This window comes from Typopeltis vanoorti, chromosome 19 (assembly GCF_054136105.1).
Source record: "Typopeltis vanoorti isolate ZY-2024b chromosome 19, IOZ_Tvanoo_1.0, whole genome shotgun sequence".
In the NCBI taxonomy this organism is placed as follows: Eukaryota; Metazoa; Arthropoda; class Arachnida; order Uropygi; family Thelyphonidae; genus Typopeltis; species Typopeltis vanoorti.
Genome location: NC_143567.1, coordinates 12,998,645 through 13,023,309, shown reverse-complemented (window position 1 = coordinate 13,023,309; position 24,665 = coordinate 12,998,645). Strand labels below are relative to the sequence as shown.

General features: G+C 34.0%; 1 protein-coding gene across 1 annotated transcript; it reads left to right on the top strand.

Annotated features, from left to right (window-relative positions):
* The first annotated feature begins 2,203 nt into the window (after nt 1–2,203).
* Nucleotides 2,204–23,720, top strand: LOC150095859 (visual pigment-like receptor peropsin). The gene is made up of 6 exons (XM_090409346.1): nt 2,204–2,386; nt 18,292–18,454; nt 20,191–20,318; nt 21,169–21,265; nt 21,704–21,932; nt 23,152–23,720. The coding sequence occupies exons 1-6, from the start codon at nt 2,236–2,238 to the stop codon at nt 23,440–23,442; spliced, it is 1,059 nt and encodes a 352-aa protein (XP_090265472.1). The 5' UTR covers nt 2,204–2,235; the 3' UTR covers nt 23,443–23,720.
* The last annotated feature ends 945 nt before the right edge of the window (nt 23,721–24,665 follow it).

Genomic DNA, 24,665 nt, shown 5'->3' with positions numbered 1-24,665 from the left:
TGTAGATTTTAAAGTGGTAACTATTTTGCTTGTATAACAGTTGGGAAATCTATAAAGCACGTGATTTTGCGTGTTGGCGACCCTTCAATGATAACGTCCAAGAGTTAATTAAATCTCCTTCTGAAGAATAGAGTGATTCCGACCTGCTAAATTTAGATGCACAGCGGGAAGATCCCGAAGAATATGAAGAGAATTTAACCACTGATAGTCAGCCAAGAGAGATTTCACAGAAACAATTGGAAAATATTTTTCGTACAATCGAAGTTTTTAAGCAGCAATGCTTGGAGGCTGATCCCGATGAAGAGAGAAGCAGTAAAATTTGCAGAAGAGGCAACAGGGCCATACCGTCGGTTGTATGAAAAAAGAAACCAAATGCCCGCCAAACTACGTTAGCTCAATTCTCTGTTAAGAAGCAGAATAATAAATTTATATTCGGAATATGTTTTATTGTCTTTCAGCTTCATGGTTTTCCTTTAACTAGGCCCTGAGACATACCTTCATTCTTTTATAAAAAAATTAAGGTTCAAAAAAGAAATTTGAGGAACGAATTATACTTTTCCCCATTGGTTATTATATTCGATTAGCGCGTTTTCGATTAATGCGCCTGTTTTAAAGAACGCATTAGGCGCACTAATCGAGGGATTGCTGTATTTGCATTTGATTTTTGCAATATTCGCTGTGTATGTTTTGTATTGAATATAAATACAATAAATATTATAATAATATATGTCTGTATTACGATTTTTCTTTTCGATGGGGGGCTTTAAATGTTTTAATATTTCCAAGGAGCCCTGGTGTTTTCAACAATGACTCTCTTGCCTTGTGAAAATAAAGATTTCTGCAAGAGAATTAGATTTTCATTTACTGGTATTACAGTGTTTCATTGCAAAATTTTTTTTAAATGAAACTGTGGGGAATGGCTAATAAGCCATTCATTTTTCTATTAGCATTGATTGGAAATTCGCCTAGAATATAACAGAATCGAAAATATTTGAATTATGAACATTTTTCTTTCCCATCCTCTTTAAAGAAACACAATTCACTTTCATCGTATTCTATGGTACTTAAAACAAGAAATATGACATCAAGGATGTGACTGAAATTCGAATACTGGTAAATATTCAGTAAGTTGAAAATAAACTCTGAAGGGACAAAAAAAAAAAAAAAAAAAAAAAATCAAATCTGCAACAATGGCGATTCTACAATAGACATTTGATCCACGAGCTATGATACAGTATTCTTTTAGTCACTTTCACATGAGCAAGTTTGAAAGAATTGGTGTATAAAGTAACACTGTGGTGACAGCTTCATGAATAAATCTGAAATAATAGTAAAGTATTCCTTGGGAAAATCGTCGAGAACCAAAGAAGTTATGGGTATATACAAAGACAGGAAGAAGTAACAGGAGAATAATGCTAACTGCAAATTTCGACAGTTATTTGAATTTTAGTGTTCAATTATCATGAATTAAAATTGAAAATAGACGTATATTAGCACACTGACGGATAGTAAATCACTGATAGTTTATCACAGTTATTCATTCAGGTATCGTCTGGACTGTTTGAGACTTATTAGCTTCTCCTTTGAGACGTAAGTGAGAAAAATAGATTTGATTACGATCATTTTTTTTTCTTTGAGCTAGTCTAGCTAAGGTTACACATAAAAAGAAAAGAAACTAAACAATTACTGCTTTATATTTCACTTTTTCTTTTATTGTTCTATGATATTAATAAAGATGAGCGGATCGCAGTGCATGCACGATTGCATATCTATGAAATGACTAATTTTAACCATTTAAAGCTAACTTCTTTTCCAATCTATTTGTATCTAAGAGGGCAATTGTTAACGAAATATTACTGCTGACAGCCATCATTAGAATACAAAATTCTGAGGATCTATACTTCATAATGATGACGTCAAGGTAACTTGCATTTTTGAGATGCACTTGACATTCATTGTCTCGAATTTTAATCAGCTACATCCTCTCTCTTGTCGTTCTCTTTTACTGTCTCCTCTTACTACTGGTATTTAATGTACACAAATGCGCTCGCAGAACCTACATCACTAGTTGGGATCACGTGGTAGCGAGGAGAGAAAGAGAGCTAGAGACAGACAGACACGAGCTTTGCTGGCAACTGCTTACACGTGCTTGCTGCCTCAACATTGTTGGTTGATTGGAGAGCAAAAGCAAACGAACGCGAAATGGATGGTCAGAACTTAACAGACGAAACACTAATGGTTAGTTCTGCGATCCCAGGGTTAGAAGAGGATGTGGGAAATTTCCTTGTGCTGCAGATGGCCAAGGAAGATGAAGAGCTTCTTAAGACACAGCAGTTGATTTCCGCTTCTACTCATTTGGCAGTAGGAATATATTTACTTGTAGCGGGTAAGTTTATAGATTATTTCCTAACAAAATGCTTCGTATTATTGATAAGCATACGCTAAACCGAAATTATTCACGTAAATTTTACTAGATTGAAATCATTTATTAAATGCGTTTATTTGTGATATTCTTAGAGCATCCTATTGTTTATTTATTGTTGTCATCCTATTGTTTATCCTTTATTTATTGGTTCTTCCAAGACCTGTTATCATTTTGTGTGAAAAATGATAACAGTTCTTGGAAGAACTTTCCTAACAAAATGATGTACAATATGTTGTTTGATTATAAATCGAAAAACTGTTAAGACAATCACAAACATCCACGTCAACGACTGGATTCGAACTAATCCACAGTCTCTTGGTTAGAAAGGGGAGGCACGCTAACCACTCGTAGAACCAGACGGGCAGGAGAATTATAAATTAATAAAAAAAAAGTCAAATCAATTTGGATAAATTAAAAATAAGACATGTTAGAACACATGATACACGATAATGATTACATAGATAGCACAATAAAATAAAACATGCTGTAAACTTATATTATATGTTGAAAGTTTATTTTTCACTTGGTTAGACTATAATAAATTTAGTTTAATCCTTTATCCAAATGTGTGTGCAAAGAAAGTTTGTGCCTGAAAGTATCTCCAGGACTGGGGTAAAGTAGTACACCAGGCAACTCGTTGCAAAGGTGGAGCAAGCTAAACATCACTCCTATCTCAGTACCTCCAATAATACAAAACACATCTCCTTGCGGATATTTATAATGTTATGCATTAAGGCTCCCACTGAAGAGAACTCAATAAAGGTCGAAACTAGTCTGGGTAGTGGCCCTTCCCTTAATGCATAGCATTAGACATATCCGCAAAGAGATGTGTTTTGCATTATTGGAGATACTTAGATAGGAGCGATGTTTAGCTTGCTCCACCTTTGCAACTAGTTGCCCGTTGTTGTACCACCTTACCCCAGTCCTGAAGATACTTTCAGGCACAAACTTTGTTTGCTTACACTTGGATAAAGGATTAAACTAAATTGATTATATTATGTATGCTTGAAGAATGCGCATCAATTTGGCTATAAATAGACAAAATTACATCCTAACAAATACATATATGATATAATATTATTTGAAAACGAAAAGAGGCTTTAAACCTACATAAAATATTAGAGATGCACTGCAGACATCACTAATAATAAAAACAGGAAGAGATGAGGAAACACCACGTAGCTAATTGGAACGCTATTTCTGCAGATTACAACCACAAATTCAGACAAATCGGCTTGTGGCAATCTGTATAACTGACGATTTCGAGTAAAAAGCAAGCACACATTCAAATTTTCGAATCGCGCACAAAAGGAGTTATTTGGTAGCACTCAACAGGATAAAAGGCTGCGCTAAGCGAATTGTTTTTCAAGAATAAAGTTGCAAACTGTGATGCCTTGTAATGTCTCAAAGACATCATCTAGATGATATCACGTGTGAGAATTATTAGAAAGCTCGAAGAAGGCCGAGAATTACAGATATTGCCAGAGAGTTTGGAATCTCACATAGCGTTGAATCCAAGCACTGGCAGCGTTTCAAATCAATGCAATATGTACCAGATGTCTCCTAAGAAATCTCCCTCGCTCTACTACTACGGGGCATGAAAAAGATTTTTGGTTATAACAGTGAAACGTAATCGTAGTCAGCTTGCAAGCTGACCATGTCAGGTCAGCTTGCAAGTCGGCTCCATTCAAGCACAGCACCTGTATGGAACGTGGTTACCATGTTCAATAAACTCACGTGGATAACTCGAAAAACTGTTTCAAGATGTCTGCAACAAGTCGGCCTATACACTCGAAGGCCTGTACTCTGCGTCCCTTTATCCACAACTCATCGTAGAGCACATTTTCAGTGGTGTTGTATTCATACAAATCGGACAAGATACCAATAGGCTAATGTACTCTTTACAGATAAGAGTCGTTTTGGTCTTTCCTCCGATTCCAAACGACACTTGATCTAGCGTGAAAGTGGCACTGCTTACCATCGCGAGAATGTTCCTGAAAGGGACAGATACAGTGGTCAGGGTTCTGGGGTCAGGGTTCGTTTTTATGGATGACACTGCCACACCACATCGTACACGAGCAGTGGAGATACTTCTGGAGACTAAGAATATTAATGGAATCGAGTGGTCAGCACGCTTCACACATCTGAACCCCCATATAACACGTTTGTGACGCAATGGCGATACGCATTGCTGTTCGAAATTCCCCTCCAGAAAACAAACAGGCACTTATCCTTGCTTTGAAGGAGATGTGGGCCGGTAAGCATGTTAGGACGTTGTGGGAGCATCGCAGTTCGGAGTTCCATATTGACATGTCTCTCCGCATGATTTTCTGTAACTACTGTACATTAATTCCATTAATTCCTTAACTACATCCTTAAGAAATTTTTAACTTTTGCCAATTGCAATTTAATCAGTAAGAAATTTATAACACATTTTTTGCGCAATACAATTTATTAGAATGCTGGCAATAAATTTATGTCCACATTTAATTGTAGTTACGAACATTTTTTCATATATAGGGAAAAACGTAGTTCGTCCTTATCTTTTGGACACCAGTGTATATAGAACCAGAGAAACATAATTGGAATGAGCTACTATAATATAAAAATCTAAATAATTTGGTAGCAAATAGGTCTAGAAAGCTGTTGTTCATGGTAGAATCCAACTGCCTTAGGTAGACGAGGACGATGCCGAAGAAATATGAATTCATAAAACAACGAAACATTTTAGTTACCATTGTTTTTGTACATAATATCTTTGACTGCTGTTTTTGGGTAGGATTCCTCGCTGCTATTTTCTAATGGTCTCCGTTCATTTCAGAAATAAAATGAACTACGAATTTCTAACAAAAAATTCGTACGAGTGGGCAGAAATTAGACAAAAAACCAGCTGAAGAAATATTTCATTGAGCTCTGTAGCTCAGTCGGTATAGACGAAGTTCTCTTGGTGGAAAGATCTAGGTTCGAAAATCCCGCTTAGTAAGAGAAAATTGTTATCAGGGATTTTCAACTGAAGGATGGGTTTATCTTATGAGAACAAGATAAATAAGAATCTTAAAATCTGTTTCCCATGAGAGTTTGGTATTTGTGGTACTCATGAACAATATTCTATGAAACAACGTGTCGTGCTATAGTAATTGGATTTATTCACAATTGAGTTTCGATTTGAAGAATTCTGGGAGAATATCGCTCACCATTATGCACCGATAAAATGAACTTCAGGGACAACAGACAACGCATCATTCTGTGTTGCTGAATGAAACATTCAAACGAAGTGTCCTATACTGACCTTTTCGATTATTCTAGTGCAATTACAGTATATGGAACTGGATTCTTCATTTTCTATTCCATAGGTTAGGGGTCGGCAAACTGCGGCTCACGAGCCACATGCGGCTCTTTGGGTACATACATGTGGCTCTGAAGTAAAATTGAAAATAAAAATAAAACTATCATAGTTTAATTTATAAAATTTTTAAAGATTATACAGAGGGAGAGGAGGGGATGGTTGAGCACATGGTAGGCAGGTTTTAGGGTGCCTCGACATCTGAGGTCATTTGCAGAGCAACAAAGTGACTAATAAGTGATCGCACGTGTGTGTTAGCGTTTGAACTCAACTGGCGGATTGCTTTTATCTTTCAGTCTCACGATTTCCGAAAAATATATAAATACTGGGGTTAACTCACAACACACTTTATCCAAGTATTATTTAGCACTTCTGAAGATATATCGAGCCTTGGTTGAAGGAGGAAAACCTTCAACAATAAAAATCAATAAACAACAAGCAATTGGTTGAAATGTGGTCATGTGGACAACACATGTTCACTTCAAATCTGACAAAACAGCAAGGAAGGGTGAAAGCAATAAAACCATATTGTTTTTCACTTCACCCCTCTTTTATTACTCGTCATTCTGCCGCTACAAATTAAAACAGTGGCAGAATGTTCATGGAATGAATATTCTGCCGCTATTTTTATTTTCATTTTTTTAAGTATCCATTTTATTTCAATAATTTTTACTTACTTATTCAATTTTAATTTGTTTCGTTTGGATAATTAAAATATATAGATTTATTTGGTTAATTTAAGTGTGCCTGTGGTCCGCTGACCATAGGTTGAGAAACACTGCTATAGAGCAGTGGTGGCGAACCTGTGGCACTCCCGAGAATTTTGCTGCCACGTCAACGATGTACATATGACATCCTTTTATACGCTTATAAATTACTCCACTTTTTTTTTTTAATTGTTACAATACATACAAGTTAAATTTTGTTTTACAGGGGAGAGCGGCTATGAAGACACGAATTTGATTGGTGCGGTATTGACAAAAGATCACGCGACCCAAAGACAAATGGAACCGACAATTTTTGAGTTGAAATGGTAATTCTCTTCAGCCGAATTCCATAACATCTGCGACTGTCATAACACCATTCACTATATATTTCTTAGTTTTAAGACATTCACGACGGGGTGTCGTTTATCGTTCCGACAGAACTCATAACCGGTTAACCGGTAGGTTCAACTCATACAAAGTTTCAACCCTTGGTTGATTTTTTATTGCCTTGTTTGAGTTTGAGCTGGAAGGGGAACTGCACAAGAATTATATGGAATGTTTCAATTCGTGGTAGAATTTTATTTGAAGTTAGCCTTTGTGATCTGTCATAATGACATCGAGAATTTCAAATGCAGCCAAACAAACACTTTTTTCATGTAATTGAAAAATTAGACAAGAGTTTTAGTTAGATACTGTGTTTCCAGGCAAGCAAAACATGGTTTTGCTTGCCTATACAGCTTAGTTTCTGTGAGAGGAAACATGTGATTCATTAGTTAGCACCTTTTTATTCCAGCTGTCTCTAATTGCACTATTTGTTGAGAAATATATTACACAGACTGCAAAAGCCTCTGTACCTTATTCAGGGATACAATAAAACTTTTTTTTTCTTGCATCTACAGTATATAATGGTTGTTGGGGGAGGGCGTGTTGTTTTTTTGTGTGGGAGGTATATATGCAAAACCTTTTAATGTCTTTTTTCGTAAAGTGAAATCAGGGATGCCAGTTATATGCGAGGGCAAGTTATATTCGACGGTAAGCGTTCGCCGACAAGTCGAAATCCTTCTGCTACTTCTCCTGCTCCGCTGACTTGTATGGTGAGTTACAATGCATAAATGTTTTTCTCACTACCGTTTTGTTTGTTTTTTCTTTCAAGCCAACATCATTAAAACCAATTTAATAATACAATAATCAATAATTTTATACTGAATAATATTATAAATTTTTGGTGATCAGAATGGGATATGTCAATGAAACTTACCACAAGTTAATTTAATGATTTTGGCCTGAGGAAACTACAATATTGTAGCATTAGTCCTGTGATTGATAACTAATTTAAATGCGTACTTTATTTGTCAACATACTACACCGCATACATAAGTGTATTAATACTCTTTATGATTATGCCATAATTAATTTTCTCCTCTACATATGCTTGTGAGTCATTATTTTCCGAAATGAATTTTATAAAAGACAGTTTAAGAAATAAAATGACTGATGAATCTAGTTCCGCGTGTGTATTACTAAAAGTGACAAAATATGAACCTGATAAAGCATTTGGGATCTAATGTACAACAGCAAAAATCTCATTAATAAATTGATATATTGATATTAATAAATTGATAATAGGTTGATATTGATTTGTACACGACAATGTGTATGTCAAATTATGAGTTCATTTTTATGAAATTCTATGTTAATTTTTAAACTTGTCTCAATGAAATTCTGCAATTTATTTTGCATTAATTAATGTTAATTAATAATTTCTGATAATGATCGGATGTTATGTATACTGAGTCTCAGTAACAAAAGAAATTTCTTGGAAAACACAGCGAAATATAGACAAACCAGAGAAATGCACATAACAAGTGCAACAAGTTTTACGAGATGATTTGCTGCTCCATCAAACCATATTTATTCCTGCAATACTCTCTCTCTCTCTCTCATAAGTTTTTTTCCTTTTTTTAATCATACCATCATAAATTCACTTATTCATGTTTAGAATTTATAGAATCGTGCTATTCGCTCTACCCAGCAACTTATAGGACACACACATATCACAAATGATAATTATTAATTATCCTTTACCATTAATGAAAGTGTTTCTACTCACATTTATTTTTTCCTATTCTTACATGTCTTATAAATGATGGTTCACATATTTTCATCTTTCAGTATTTCAAATATACCAATCAAATATAGCATTCTCCTTCATTCTTGTTTTCTGATAAATCCTAAAACAGATTGTTTCCCCACTCTATGCAGAAGTATTCAAAGTTATCCTGCAATTAACTGCATTGGACAATTAAGATGAGCGCTGATGCGCTATGCCTGTTTCTTCTTCTTTGAGTAGTCTGCAAGACATGCTGTTTTATTGCAGCAATAAAACACGCGTTCCTCTTTTTGGTTCATTTTTTTCTGATTTGTGGAGAATGACCGGTTAGTTTGTCCTGTCTGTGCGTTACAGAGTGAAGTGTAATATAGTAAAACAAATGTAAAAAAAAAAAAATACACTTTTAAAAGGTAAGTGTAATTAGTGTAATTTAATATTATTTTACTTGTTAGTTTTATGATTTTTTTTTTTGGCTTTTAAACTGAAATAATTTAATTTAGGATTAATTAATTAGTTGCTTTTGAATAAAATATGCCGGTCAATTTTTTTTATATATGAAATATTGTGCTGAAATCTATTAATTCTGAATACCTTTTTTTCTCCCAAGAATTAAAGATCATTAAAATCGATGCCAAATGACCACAATGTATTTATAGTTTACATGAACAAACAATTATATCAAAAAAAGCTAAAAGACGTTTATTGATGTAATTATTTGTCTCCAAGCTTCCCCGCCGTGGAAAATTTTCATCGCGCACGCACGCCCATGCATACGATCAAATTAACGTGAAATTTGTAGCGTGGGTTGCATAATCCACATGACATTAGTGCGTTTTCGATTAGTGCGATTAGTGAATTTTGATACCAAAATTCGATTAGTACGCCTCTAAAATTCAATTAGTGCGCCTATATACATCTTAAAAATAAATGTTACAGATTTTAAAAATTTTCTATCTATACATATTTATTGCTAACTATTTTAAAAAATCACTCACTAGAATGAAATAATTTAGTTACCGATTTAAAACATTTTACAAAGTTATTTTTAATGGCAAACTACCATGTCATTTGGAACATATTTGGAACATACTCTATGTTCCAAATTTTTAAATTCAAAATTTATGTCATCTGCTAATTGCATAGCATTTTCCTGATCATATCTCGTACCTCCTTTGCAATTATTTTCTTTACATTTCTTAAAATTATTTTAAAGTATTTTCCCAACCTTTCATCATGAGTAAAAGAATTAGTGAGCAAAAAAGTGAAAGTGTGAAAATGATTCGAAAAGTAATCTCATTGGAGGCGAGTCCAGAGCAAAGATAAGGCAAGAACACAAAAATGGGTGAATCAACTATAAGAGCAATTTTAAGCAAAGCTGCTGAATACAAAGAGAAAAGTAAGGCTGATTCAAGTTCACCGTGCATGCACACGAAATCAAAGTATCATAATGATTGAATTAGAGAGACTTCTTTTTACAGATTCTTTCGAAGATTTTAACCAAAAACGGATCCTGCTAAGAACTGACTTTAGTCTTTATTAAATCAAAAGCATTAAGTCTCATTGCAACCTTGAAAGAAAGGGCTGTCAATGATGGAAAAGAAGAATTCCACGTTAGTGCTGGGGTGGTTTGAGAAATAGCCTACATAATGTGCTAATCACAGGCGAAGCTGCAAGTGTCGATAAGAAGGCGGCCGCAAATTATCCAGAGATTTAAAGAAAATTGTATAAGAAGAGAGCTATTGTAACCAACAAATATTTAATGTCGATGAAACTGTCTTGGATGAAACAAATATTTAATGTCGATGAAAAGTCTTGGAAGCTAATGCTTCTGGCCAAATCAGAGAAATCTCAGCCTGGTTATAAAGTCGCAAAGTCGAATGAAATTACTGCTAGCAATATGCGATCCATTTGGAAGCACATTCTTTCTCATTGTATAAATGATTTTAGAGGCTTTTCAAACGAATCTAAGTTAATTAAATCTCATTCTGAGAAACTGTGATTCCGACCTGCTAAATTTAGATGCACAGCGGGAAGATCCTGAAGAATATCAAGAAAATTTAATCACTGACAAGCCCAAAGAGATTTCACAGAAACAAATTGAAAATATTTTCGTGCAACCGAAACTTTTAAGTAGCAATGCTTAGAGACTGGCCCTTGTGAAGAGAGAGAAGCAGGAAAATTTGCAAAAGAGGCAGTTGTTTGGAAAAAAAGAAACAGAATGCCAGCCAGAATAATAGATTTATATTTTGAATATGTTTTATTGTCTTTCAGTTTCATAGGGCGCTGAGACATACCCTAATTCTTTTATTAAAAAATCAAGGGTAAAAAAAGATATTTGAGGAACGAATTATACTTTTTTCCATAGTTTATTATACTCGATTGGTGCGTTTTCGATTAATACGCATGTTTTTAAGAATATATATATATATATATATATATATATAATATTGGTTTTATTATATTTATTACGGTCGCGATTTACCACGGCGTGTTTTATTTCACTTGCAACTGTTACAATAAAACGTGTTACTGGTGAGATTTATTTTTATTATATTTTCGAATTATTGTCATTTATTATTTTGAATAATCTTTTAGTTGTTTTTATTTTCTTTTTATATAATGCATTTATATAACGTATTAAATAAAATATATTGTTTAGGGTGCTTTTCCATATGGCTACGAAGAAAAAACTAAGAAAGACAACAAATGAGCATCGTGGCTTTAAAACTGAATGGATTGAATCTTTCGCGTTCATCTCCAACTCAGATGGCTTTCCACCTGCCTTATTTTCCAAGAAAAACTGGCGCACAACAAAATGTCAAATTTGGAGAGACACTTCACGACAAAACATGCCACGTTTGCCAGAAAATATCCTGTCGGCGACACGAGAAAGAGAGCAGTTGAAGAACTTCAGAAAAATGTTGAAAAATCAAGTTTTGTATTTAATTATTGGAGAGAGTCTGCCAATGATGCTAATATTGCACGCTTCGTAGTGAGTCAGGAGATCGCTAAGAGAGGAAAACCATTCACAGATGGTGAATACATAAAATGTTGTTTTGTTAATGCATCTAAAGAACTTTTTCGGGATTTCAAAAACAAAGCAGAGATTTTAAATAAAATTAAAAGCATACCGTTATTTGCCAAAACAGTAGCAGATAGGACAGTCACAATGTCCTCAAATGTGACCAACCAACAAGTCAAAGACGTTAAATTAGCTTCAGCTTTATTAATTCCGGTAGATGAGCCTTGCGACATCAAGTTTCCCTTTTTGTGAGGTATGCATCATCTGAGGGTCCGCGAGAAGAACTTCTGGGATTATTGCCACTCAAGGGCCAAACGCGTGGAGAGGACATAGCAAATGCCGTCCTTGAATGCATGGAAAAAAATCGTATCCCACTTAATAAAATTGTGTCAATTGCAACCGATGGTGCAAAAAGTATGAGGGGAGCGAAAAAGGGGTTTGTTTCAATTTTAAAAGGAAAAATTAATCATGAAGTGATTACTTTCCATTGCAGTGGCGCACTCAGGATTTAATCTTGGAAGGGGCCGAGCACTCAATATTTAATCTTTGGGGGGTTTTGGCAGTGATCGCCAATGCATGATACCCGTGATCTCCTCTGGCCCGGCTCGGGAAAACGAAGTAGCGCCCGAGCACTACTTCGTTCACCCTGCGTTCACAGCGGCCAGGATTCCAGAGCGCTATAGGGTATTCCCACCTTATGTGACTGCTAATTCATAAGTAGCATATAAATAGAAGACACGACACAACATAATTTTTTTTAAAAAAATGAATTTTAATTATGGAAAGATTTTTAGAAATTTTTCTAATGTTTTTTCCTTTTTCATTTGGAGGGGGCCAAGGCCCCTTGGCCCCCTCCCTGGGTGCGACAATGGAATCCATTGTATACTCCACCAGGAAGCACTTTGTGCACAAACATTTACAGAAGAAATTGGTAAAATTATGGAATTGGTAATTAAGATTACTAGCACCATTGTAGCAAGGGGACTTAACCATCGACAATTTAAAGAGTTGCTAAGTGAAATGGAACGCGAGTATTCAGATCTTCTCCAGTACAACAGGGTTCGATGGCTTTCCAGAAGTTAAAGTTAAAGACAACATGTTAAAGCGTTTTGCATCCTGCATAAATGAAATCAAACTATTCCTCGACAACAAGGATGTTCAATATCCAGAATTAACAGAAGATCAGTGGTTGCAAAAATTGTACTTTATGGTGGACGTTACATCACAACTGAATCAGCTCAATCCTAAATTACAAGGCAAGGGAAATACTGCTTTTCAATGCTAGAGGAAGTTATTTCGTTTGAAAAGAAATTGATTCTGTTGCTGAAGATTTAGACAGGGGAACCTTAGTTCATTTCCCAAACTTGTCTCAATATCGCCAAGAAAACAATGCCCTCATTAACAAAGATTATTTCAAGACAGCAGTTTTAAACATGAGTTTTAATTATTTCTGAATTCCTGAAACCTTTGAAGAAAAGATTTCAGGAATTCAGAAATAATAAAGCGACTCTAGCTTTCATTACAAATCTTCTCAATGCCAATGTGAAGGAATTAAATTTTTCTCCGTTTGATATTGACACGGCTAATTTTGAAATACAATTGGTGGACTTGACAAGCAAAGACGTATGGAGCTCAAAATTTGTACGTCTTGGTACTGAAATAGAAGAACTGGAAAAAGAAAAATGCAATCTGATTTCACAGCGCAAGCAGACTGCTATAAAACAACTCCAGAAGGCAGACTCAATGATTTTCAATACTTGGAATAGTCTTCCGGACTCGTATCATGAGTTGAAAAAATTTGCATTTGGTGTTCTCAGGTCTGCATCTTCGGGTCTACATCTTTATGTGAGCAATCGTTTTCTAACATGAATTTTATTAAATGTAAATTGAGGAACCAAATTACTGATGCCAACTTGGAATCGTGCGTTTAATTAAAAACGACGAGTTACAAACCGGACATACAGGAACTCTCTAAGGAAATGCAAGCTCATTGCTCACACTGATTAAAACTGATGAGAGCAATTTTGTGTGTGATTTTTTTCTTCATTTAATAAAGAGATAATTAATATTATAACTTGTTATATATTGCTATAAATTTACTAAAATATTACTTTAAATTTTCCTTATTTGTAAAAATATATTTATGGCTCTGGAATAATTTTTAAATTGTTGTGAGGGACAGGTTTGGCTCTTCCGTCTCAAAAGTTTGCCGACCCCTGCCATTGGCTATCCTAATTTAGGAAAAACAAACTTGCATATTTGACATAGCGACAAGCTATCGGACAAGAGGAAAGATAAGTACCATGCAATTTCACAGAATTTCAGATGTTTTGTAGTTCCTCTTGTTTGATAGTTAAGAGATTATTACACTCCGGACAACTATTAACTCGTCATCTCAGAATTAAAAAAAAAAAAATCAGAACTTGTCCAGAGATTCAACAGAACTGATGTTATTTAGCAACAGTTATCATGTTCCAGGTAAACCATATTATTAGGTATCGAATAATTTGTTGATTGATCACACATTGAAATGACCATCCTAGACCACTTATGATAATATTTTATTCGTCCAAAGACTACAATACCAAACTCCTGCTTTAAAGATAGGGAGATGGCGGTGTTGTTTACAATGCTGAAAACTAGGAAACACAGAAATATTCATTATCATGGCATATGCAAATATGATCTATTAATTTGAAGAATACTAAAGAACAGTGGCGAAAGAGGCGCCCGCCACGGGCACAACTAGGTTTGGAGCGCAAAACGTAAAAAATTGTAAAAATTAAAATTAATAAATAGATATAAAAGTCCGCTATTTTATATTGTATTTTTAAATTTCGGCAATACGCCGCTTTAGATACAAAAATTCTGCAACACACTGCAACTCATTTTTATGGGGTTAATAGTAAGTATTTAACATATTGCATTTAGTAAATTTAACTTGTTACATTTACATTTTTCAAAATTTTTGTCATTTTTGGGTCAGGGGTGCGCAAGTTAGACACTTTTGCCAGAGGCGCTTCATACCCTCGTTACTGTACTGCTAAAGAAAACGAAACATGAAAGAATTGGCAGTTTTCTTTGCTAAAACAAGAATGCAATGTTGAAAAAGAAAAAAACATGAAAGCTGCCCACAAACTCGTTCTTAATTACACATTAGCATTACGCATGACATCTCTATGGTTACGAGCAAGCATTGGAGATAAAAGGAAATAAGTCTAACAAGTGAAATGAGGCAGCCAAGTGCCATTTCCGTTTCGTCTCCTTGGAAACGATTGTTTCCTAATAAAAACAGATACCAAAATGGAGAAAATGGCTCGTATTTGGCTCGATAATATCGTATGTGTTAAAGCAGTGAGTTGGCAAGTGACACCGTGGGAGATATGGTGGGCAGATGGAGCAGCGCTTGTGTCTTGAAACCACAAATCACTATCAGTGACATCTTCAAGAGTGGTAACTATGGAAACAGTGCATCTCTGACACTTAACTTACCGTCATTTATTCGATAAACATCCCGGTTTACGTGTTATCAGTACATAACGATTACTGAACGTGGGAGAAATGTTTGAAGGGTGGATGTCACAGGGAGAAAAAATAATCATCGCACCGGATAAGCGGTTAGAGTTGGAAGTTTCTTCTACGTTGAAGGATCCTAAAGGTCATTGAAGTTATAACAGAGTATATTTTATATTATACTTGTCAAAGAATTCATTGATGATAAAAAGAAGTCCAAGTCCAGTGTGAGATTTAGTGTCAATGACTACGGGAAAAGCCATAGATTAAAGCGATTTGCAAGAGCCAAACTTGGCTCTTGCAGATCAGGACAAGAACGGATGAAAATTAATTCAGAAAAGCAATTTCCGGGACAAATAGGACATTACACTTCTAGAACTACAAGTGTTCTCCAGTAACTAATTCGTAGGTGAATTAATCTAAATAATAACACTCCCTGTTAGGAAAATGACAATAAAATATTTGGCTGCTGTACAGTATGTTTTTACAGCTCATCGATGTATTCTTGATATGGTTGGAATCATTTCCTTTATTTTTATTATTATTATTATTTTTTTTTTTTGGGAAGAGTGGTCATCGAATCTCAGTTTTTTATAATTAGTTTTGTGTTGACTGCATTTTTAATATATAAAAAATGCGACTACATTTGTCTCATTATTAGAAGGTGATTATTTAAAAAGAAAACAAAAACAAAAAAAAAACTACCAAATAGTAGCATCATTTCTTTTCATAATTCTGAATGCCCAATCGAAGCTCTCTCTCTTTCTCTCTTTATTAGGTAAGTGATCTCGAGATATGCAAACTAGACTTTTCATTACAAATTTTACCACAATTTGCTTATCTCTAGCAGAAACAATAAACTCTTTTCCCTATTACATATGGCAAATCATTGGAACTGTTCACATTTATTAAGTGATGCCTTCTGTTCTCCTATCACTCTGTAATGAGTTTTGCATGGGCAAAAAATACTACTAATTCATATGAAAAATGTTCCTTGATTATTTTAAAATTTTCATGTAGTATTATCATATCCTGTACACCCCTTGAGGGTACATGGCAGGAATTTGATGATGAAGGTGTTTTTTTTTTTTTAAAGCTTTTACAGCCATCTACCAAGCTCCCTGTAAACAAATGATAAATAATGTTACTTCGAGAATTATTTATTTATTTATTTAATATTTTCATCCCATGCTACCAGAGACCCAGTGGAATTTATATAAACTTAATTCCGATAATTATAACCCACATCACATCCGTAAAAATCCTGATGAATCTTTCTTGGGCACTAAAGGGATCCAACCCAAGAAAACAGCATCCGTATTCTAAAACAGTCTTATCGCCATTTTTTTTAAAAAAGAAAACAACGTTCTCTATAAATCATCTGATTTACTTATGAGAGCGATCAGCATTTATATATCTGAAAAAAAAAAATTCAATTTAAAGATCTGAAGATCCCCATTTTGCTTAGTTTTAAATTTTGTTTACTTTCGATTTGAGCGATATCCAATGGTCCGATCTATTGTTAATATCCAATGGTCCAATGGTCCGATCTATAATCACTCGCAGTGATTATAGATCGCGTGATCTATAGATTATAGATTATAGATCAATAGCGATATCCAATGGTCCGATCTATAATCACTCGCAGTGATTAATAATAATAAAAATAAATTAATAGCTTAATAAAAAACTTAATAATTACAAATTAAACTATAGCTGGTAACCTGAAATCTGAGTGAAAAATTATAAAAAATACATATTATAAAGTACAGTAAATTGTTTTTTGGTATTAATTAAGTATTAACATTTATTAATGAACTATTCTGTAAATCTGCACTGGCATTTAATGAGGTGTTTCGATGAAAGTTAACCAAAGAATTCAACTAAGAACTGCCTATTTGATATTTTAACGAAGGAATTTATGAACATCTTTGCGATCCCATATCGATATCTATCTTGCTTCAGTACTGTCACTTTGCGCATAACAACGCGCATGTTTGGGACTTTCTTCACTACAATAATTGTTACAATATTTGCTCTGAGCAAAACGATTTTTGAAATATAAATTGCAAATTGGAAATACATTTTTATTATTTGATTGTTCGAAGAATCTTCAAACAAAATATGTACTTCGTAACATACCGAAGGGTAATTTATTTTTTCTTCCCAAAACGGAAACTCAAGAGTGCACAATATAAATAAAACATTGGATTTAATAAATATCGCAATGCTCTTGTGGTAACCGCTATCAAAGAAAATAAACGTCATTGGTAACCTCAACTGCTCAACAAGTGGTCTTTCATCGTATTTTTAAAATAAAAATAAACTAATTCTGAAAACGAAAACTGCTTCACAACAGAATAAATAAAGATTACTTATTGTTTTAAATAAAAAAAGGTGAACTTTTTATATTATATTGAATATAATATAGCTGTACATTTCATACCTCTGAAGAACTGATATTTTGTTTCATATAATAATCAAATTTGGTGCAATCTAAATTTTGGACAGACTAACAAATCTATTGAACTTCGTATAGAAGAGCATAAGAGAGACATCTCCTATAAAAGATCACATGCATCTGCACTATCCAGTCATGTTCTTTTCTCAAACAATCCTCATGATGATCTACAGAGTAATCACTCAATTTGCTGGGATAAATCCGGAAACATTTTTCTTTGTAGTGATGTGTTTGAGAGGAAGATCTTGGAATCCAAGGAAATCCTCCTTAATACTGAACATTTGAACAGCAATTTGGGTTACAACATTCCTTATAGCCATGCTGCAGTTGTTCAATACTGGCGTTCACGAGAACTCGCAAGCACGCATGCAACGAACAATGGCGCGTTAGTTAGAACAACTTGAAAAATACAACGTTTTTGTGTCAATTATGTGTTGCATTTTTTGCCTGTAATTCTCAGTTTTTTGTAACTTCAATTTTTATTATTATGTTCTACATTTAGTGGATACCTGAAGAAGGCTGTAAAAGGCTGAAACTAGTTGTATCATTCTCATTAAAACTTATTTTATCTCGGTTTAAAGTCATTAAATATTTATTCTTTAAAATGTACCATTACAACTGAGTAGAAGCTCAGGAATACATATAATATGTATATATATGTATATATACATACATGTTTTTTTTTTTTTTTCCCTGTGCGTGTCCTATAGGTATACTAGGTACCTTCAGCAATGGCATCATCTTGGCTATGTTTCTTCGTTTTCGGGCACTGATTACTCCAACAGCTGTCTTACTTGTGAACCTTGCTGTTTCCGATTTGGGCCTTTGTATATTTGGTTTCCCATTTTCATCTTCCTCATCATTATCCAACAGGTAAGTAATATTAAAAAATCAGATATTATAAGTGAATAAATGTCCACACGGTTAGCCTGGTTGCTATGCGCTTCGCAACCATATGCCTGGGGAAGGAGTGTCCTAGGTTCGATTGCCGTTGACGACGTGAGGAGCTTAAGGATCTTTCTCAGATATGGCCAAGTTAGCCGGTCTTGGGAGTGGACAGCAGAGTTCCCCCTCCCCCAGTTTACCTGGGGTTTTTCATCCGGCAAGCAGGCAAATCGGCCCCGTGTATACACACAGGCTACAGTCATAGGACAATACTTAATCCCTCATTAGGAGGGCTCAACCAATCCTAAAGGACGGTCGAGGAACCGGGGGGGGGGAACCCCCACACGAATAAAAAAAGTGAATATATTATTGAAATAAAGGGCAGAAACTCAATCTGACAATCAGAGTTACATACTCTGTGTGTGTGTGTGTGTGTGTGTGTGTGTGTGTGTGTGTGTGTGTGTGTGTGTGTGTGTGTGTGTGTGTGTGTGTGTGTGTGTGTGTGTGTGTGTGTGTGTGTGTGTTCTGTCCATATTAGAAATTCCACGTTGCTTCAATCAACAACATAATTCACAGCTTGAGCAAATATCCACCATGATTAGTAAAAATCAATCGAAAGAGTGTCTGATTATTCCATATAATCTCTAATGCGCAGGACAATAGTGGACTGCTGTGCTATCGATTTTTGATTGTCAAATTTTTTTTCAAAAATTTCGATTTTCTCTCCTCTCCTCTTAACATAAGAGGAAAGAATTGTTCCCAAACATAGCTGTAGAAGGAATGAATGAAAATAAAACTTTTTTTTCCATTTCATTCATTCTTTACACGTTAGTGGGAGTCACAGAACGTTGCATTGTCCTTGTCTTAACAGATTTAGGTAAGTTGAGGAATTAGTAATGTAGATGCAAGTGACAACTGTTTGAAAGAGAGCTGAGTGCATTAGTGAGGGACGGATCCTCAGTTAGCTTAACTGCTCTCTTCTGTAACGAATCAAGTATTAAGATCTATCTCCAATGAGAACAGTATTGAAAGATTGGACACAGTTGTGATTTGTATAGAATCAACAGCTGTTCAAAGGAAAGACAAAGAAATACGAAACAGAATTTAGGATTAATTCAGAAATCGCAATTTAGGGTTAGAAGATGATATTTTCGAAGTTTTGTTGATTGTATAGTAAAAGTCCAAACAAGAAAGAAGATTTGCTGTTTCAAGTGGGGAAGTCGTTGATATATGAAGGGGAGGGAGGAGTAGGTGAAAACTAAATCTTGAGGAACCATATCATTGCTAAAAATTTGAGGATAAAGATTTATTCACTATGAAGCCAGTTGCAGAAGCCGGAAAAAAAGACTTAAATAGGCTTAATTAGTAATCCTTAGTGCCAAAGACGATCGAATACTCGTGAAGATATGAAGAGCATCCACTTCAGATATCTCCCGATTTTTTTTTCATGGCATTTATCTTAAAATGAATGACATATACAAAAGGAATCTTATGATAATAAAAAGGCATGTACATGAGTGAAATCTGAAACATAAAACAGGGCTATGAGGACAATTATTTTCTATGTTGGACTAAGGGTATTGTCTGTTAATTCCGTGTATTCTTCCACTAATGTTATTATATAAGTATATGTGAGAGAGAGAAAGATTTTCTAAATTTACGTGGACGCTATACCTTGCATGACATCCTGATGTATGTGTATTTATCTTTTGTTAACGTTTCAGATGGCTCTTCGGAGATGGAGGCTGCCAATGGTACGCATTCATGGGTTTCTTATTTGGTTCTGCTCATATCGGGACATTGGCTTTACTGGCATTAGACCGTTATTTAATCACTTGTCGGGTTAATACGAGTAAGTGTGTTTTGGTTTTCAATATTCGAGAAACTATATCATGATTATAGCATAGCAATTATAATTATATAGCATAATAAATAATTTAATTACAAAGTATACTACTGATAACGCTATAAAATGACTATAGTATAATATATATATATATATATATATATATATACAAAGTTTGGCTGATAAATAAGAGGCGTTAAATTCCTAATTGGCATTGACTAAAATAATGTGATGGGATGCGTGATATTGTACAATTCAGTAAGTTTAACAGCTTGCAGTGCGCGCATAGATTTGAATACTTCTCAGTTAGTCGGAATGATACTATATTTTTGTCTAAATCCAAAATACCGTTGAATCTTACGGGAGTTACTCATATTCGTAGACGGGCCACGGTATATTCTTATGAAATATCTATCATCTGCGTGTATTTCTACCCAGTCTTGTTAGAGCTTGAACACCAATGTTTTTTCGGGTTATAACCATGCATTCTATTTTCTCCAAGAACTTTAAATTAAGAATAAAAGAATCCATGTATTGTGTGCAAAACCTTTATTTATGATCTAATAATAATAATAATAATAATAATAATAATAATAATAATAATAATAATCTATATTGATTATTTGCAACTGTTCGTTCATTGTCAGTGTCGATTCCATGATAATTTAATATCCTCATGGGTATGTTTCGAAACATCACTGACACGGAATTATAAAATGACACCCTTGTAACCCTCGATTTAGGATTAATTCAGAATTTAGGGTTAAAAGTTTGACACTCTTATTCATATAACTGATTTAATTTTATTTACTGTTATTCTTTTGTATTTATAAATCCTATTTTTTGTCTCTAATAGCAGGAAAAGTAACTTATCGTCGATATTGTCAAATGATCATAGCTGTCTGGATTTATGCTCTCTTCTGGGCATTGATGCCATTATTAGGATGGGCAAGGTAAGCTCTTTGATTAGAGTGCTTAATAACATGCTAACAATTTCGAGTTAATCTTTGTTATTGAAATTTGAACTTTCAGAAGTAATCTCTCACGTAGTTTTTATTCATTTATTTTTTAAAATGAAAACTGGACTGATTTAATCACGATAACTTGGAAAAATATTGAATAATATTTTAAAAAAATATATTACTAATAACAACCACTAATGATAATTCTACAAAATCGAATTGACTGAATGTAGTTTGGGAAGAAGAAGAAGGAAGACTGGTGTTCGACGAAGCAATGTCAGTCATTCAAACAATTCTAGCTAAATGGATATAAAAGTATTTAAATACTGAAAAAAAATCTGTGCAAAATCTCGTGTTTTTTTAAACGACTTTGATTTGTATCAAAGTCGTTAAAAAATTTATAATCACATTTATATTTTTTTTCTTTAGATATAACCTCGAGCCAAGCATCACTACATGTACGATTGACTGGAGGCATAATGATCGAAACTACAAGTCATTTTTAATAATCTATTTTGTTCTTGGATTTCTTGTCCCTTTGATTTTGATCGCCGTATGCTACACTGCAATTGCTAGACGAATCCGCTCAAAGAGAATGTCAAGAGCACTCCGGAATCTTACTCATGATCAATGGGCTACTGAAAACAACATTACTCTGGTAAGTATACGACATGGGAAAAAAATAGTCAATTTTGTGTGAATCACATGCATGAAAAGTTGTAAACCTAAAATACGTTAGTACATTAGTGCTGTAAGGGTTAGATTTCGAAAACTCTGCTCTAGGGAACAAAGATGAATCCTTTACAAGCCACTTCAAATTACAAGTAAGCACTTCAATGATCTCACACCGGATAATGAAATTCATCTACCATCTAAAGACGCTTACAAGATATACATGTTTACAATGAGATTCGAAGCCAGTTTGTTAGTTTTGAAATTCAAGTTAAAATATTCTGTTGTAATTTAGCGCATTCTCGCCTTAAAAGCTATTTGAAAGTAAAGTGTCAGCATATTTTTGATTTCTTAATAAGGATTTGTATTATAAGATCAAGTTTAAGTCAATCTTAAATTTGATGTTTGTTCTATACTTAAAATATAATTCGGGTATCATCTTTACTTATATTATGAGCAAACATTTACAAACAAGAATTGTGTGGGCATTTGGAGATTTAATTAGAGATGCTGATAAAATCCGGAAGTTAGGATAATGGTATTTGTTTTTTCAAGTTATGAGCAAAGGTAGCCAACCTGTTGTAATAAATTTCATGGTTACGTTCTTTAACGTAAAATAAATAAGGATCGTAATTCAGTAAATAAATTCATACTATTGTGTCTATGTGTACGCAAAGAGACGCAATATCGTGTCTCTTTGTGTTGCTTAGCAACACCAAGTCGTATCGTTTGGCTAAAAAAAAAGAAATTATAACATACAAAACAGCAGCTTTTTATCAACCATTCCTGAACATAGGATTGTTTCCGTTGTTTCAAATTTATTCAGTCTACCAATTGTAATACTCTTGTCAAAACCTTAAGAGTGTATGTGCGTGTGTTTCAAAAATTATGACGGGTCGGCCATTTCTGGCTTATGCCGTCATATATATAATTTTGGCTTGTCTGATTTGTTGGTCTTGTTATTTTGTATTAACTTATTAGAATAGTTTTAATTTTGTCACCAACAACTGTTTCGGGAGTCACGATGATTCAGTTAAATCTGAACAGGGATTTGACTTGAACCCCAGATCAACCCAAGAATAATTCATTTTTTGACTTATTTCTTAATTAGAAAATAATTATCAAGTAACGTTACAACATAAATATGTGACTGAAAGAATGATAAATTTTAATATGTCAAACAGACATTTTTATTTCTCTTCCAGATGACTTTTGTCGTAATAGTAGCCTTCATCATAGCTTGGACACCCTATGCTGTTCTGTGTCTTTGGACTGTCTTCGACGATCCGTCCACAGTACCTTTAACTCTTGCCCTACTGCCACCCTTATTTGCCAAAGCTTCTCCGGTTTTCAATCCCATCATCTATTTTGCCACCAACCTTCGACTTCGTATGGGTATGAAGTCAACGTTAATGTGTTGTCGTGAGTTACCACCGGAGATTTTGGAGATGCCAGACCCTAATGAAAGAACACCCGCTACAAATGAAACAATGTAGAACAAAAAAAAAAAAAAAAGTTAATCCTGATTTTTTAAAAAAAGAAACTAAGCTCTCTTTAACCTTTCTAAACTCTTAAACTGTTTGGGTAATTGTCTGCCTAGAAATCATACGCCAGTCATACTCTTATTCCTAGTACAGACCTTAGGATAATGCAATAGAAAACAAGTACAGAATGAGTTTTAGGTGATAGATTTTCATCGCTCAGAGGGACGCCAATATTTTCTTTATCCATGTTTGGTCTGTGGAGCATAGCTTCCAGATTATATTTGTTTATATTTGATTTGATTATATTTATAAACAAATAAATAAATAAATCGATAAAGCAGTATGAAAATAGCTCAAAACAGTCACAGCTTTGATATCCACGGTTTTTTCCTTACTGTTTCTATTATATTCATCTAGCTATGAACCATAGCTATTAAACGCACCCAGCTCCACCTTTCTTGATAATAGAATTTAAAAATAAATATATAAAATGTAAAATTTTTATCTAATTTAAAATTTCACCACATCGCGCCTAATATATATATATATATGTACAATATCAGAGTAGTATTAACGAGTTTCTTTTATCATATGTGATGGATGGATCAGAATTAGTATATAAGTGCTAAATGACAAATTATTTTTTTATACGTTTGTCACGTGTTTTATGTATGTTAATAGTTAGAATATTGAAATAAAATATTTGCATTTTTATTTGCCTTTGAAGTTATGGTTTTATTTATATTCTTTTCTTATTACAGATTTAATTATGAATTTCAATTTAGAAAATATATCACCGTCATCGAAGACAAAAAAAAAAAAATAGCATTTATCCCAAAAAATTAATCTGATAATTCCTATGTATTTTCTTGACTTCATGTTGTAGTTTACACTTAAGCGCATGCGCACATACGCACACACACATACAAAGAAGTGGTCAAAGAAGTACTTTTCAAAGTAATAGGCCCAAAGTCAGAAAGGAGTTATTTAAATTCTAGTTATCCATGTTTCATACGCAACTTCATTATGAAATACATTGAACAGACATTCATACATAACAGAAAAATTCAACGGTGAGACACTAATGCTAAGACAACTGCCAATTAATGTCAATGGATGATTCTTCTGTCATTGTAATGTATTTGGTATGAGGTATACGTTACAGTGACTTAATTTCACCACTAAGAGTGTTGGAAATGCAAACAACACCTTTAATTAATCCCAAGATCAATTAT

Excerpts from the sequence above, each read along its gene's own strand:
- LOC150095859 (XM_090409346.1), top strand. The coding sequence starts at position 2,236 with ATGGTTAGTTCTGCGATCCCAGGGTTAGAAGAGGATGTGGGAAATTTC. Across the intron at positions 2,387-18,291 it reads AATATATTTACTTGTAGCGG|GTATACTAGGTACCTTCAGC; the intron begins GTAAGTTTATAG and ends CGTGTCCTATAG. Across the intron at positions 18,455-20,190 it reads TCCTCATCATTATCCAACAG|ATGGCTCTTCGGAGATGGAG; the intron begins GTAAGTAATATT and ends TTAACGTTTCAG.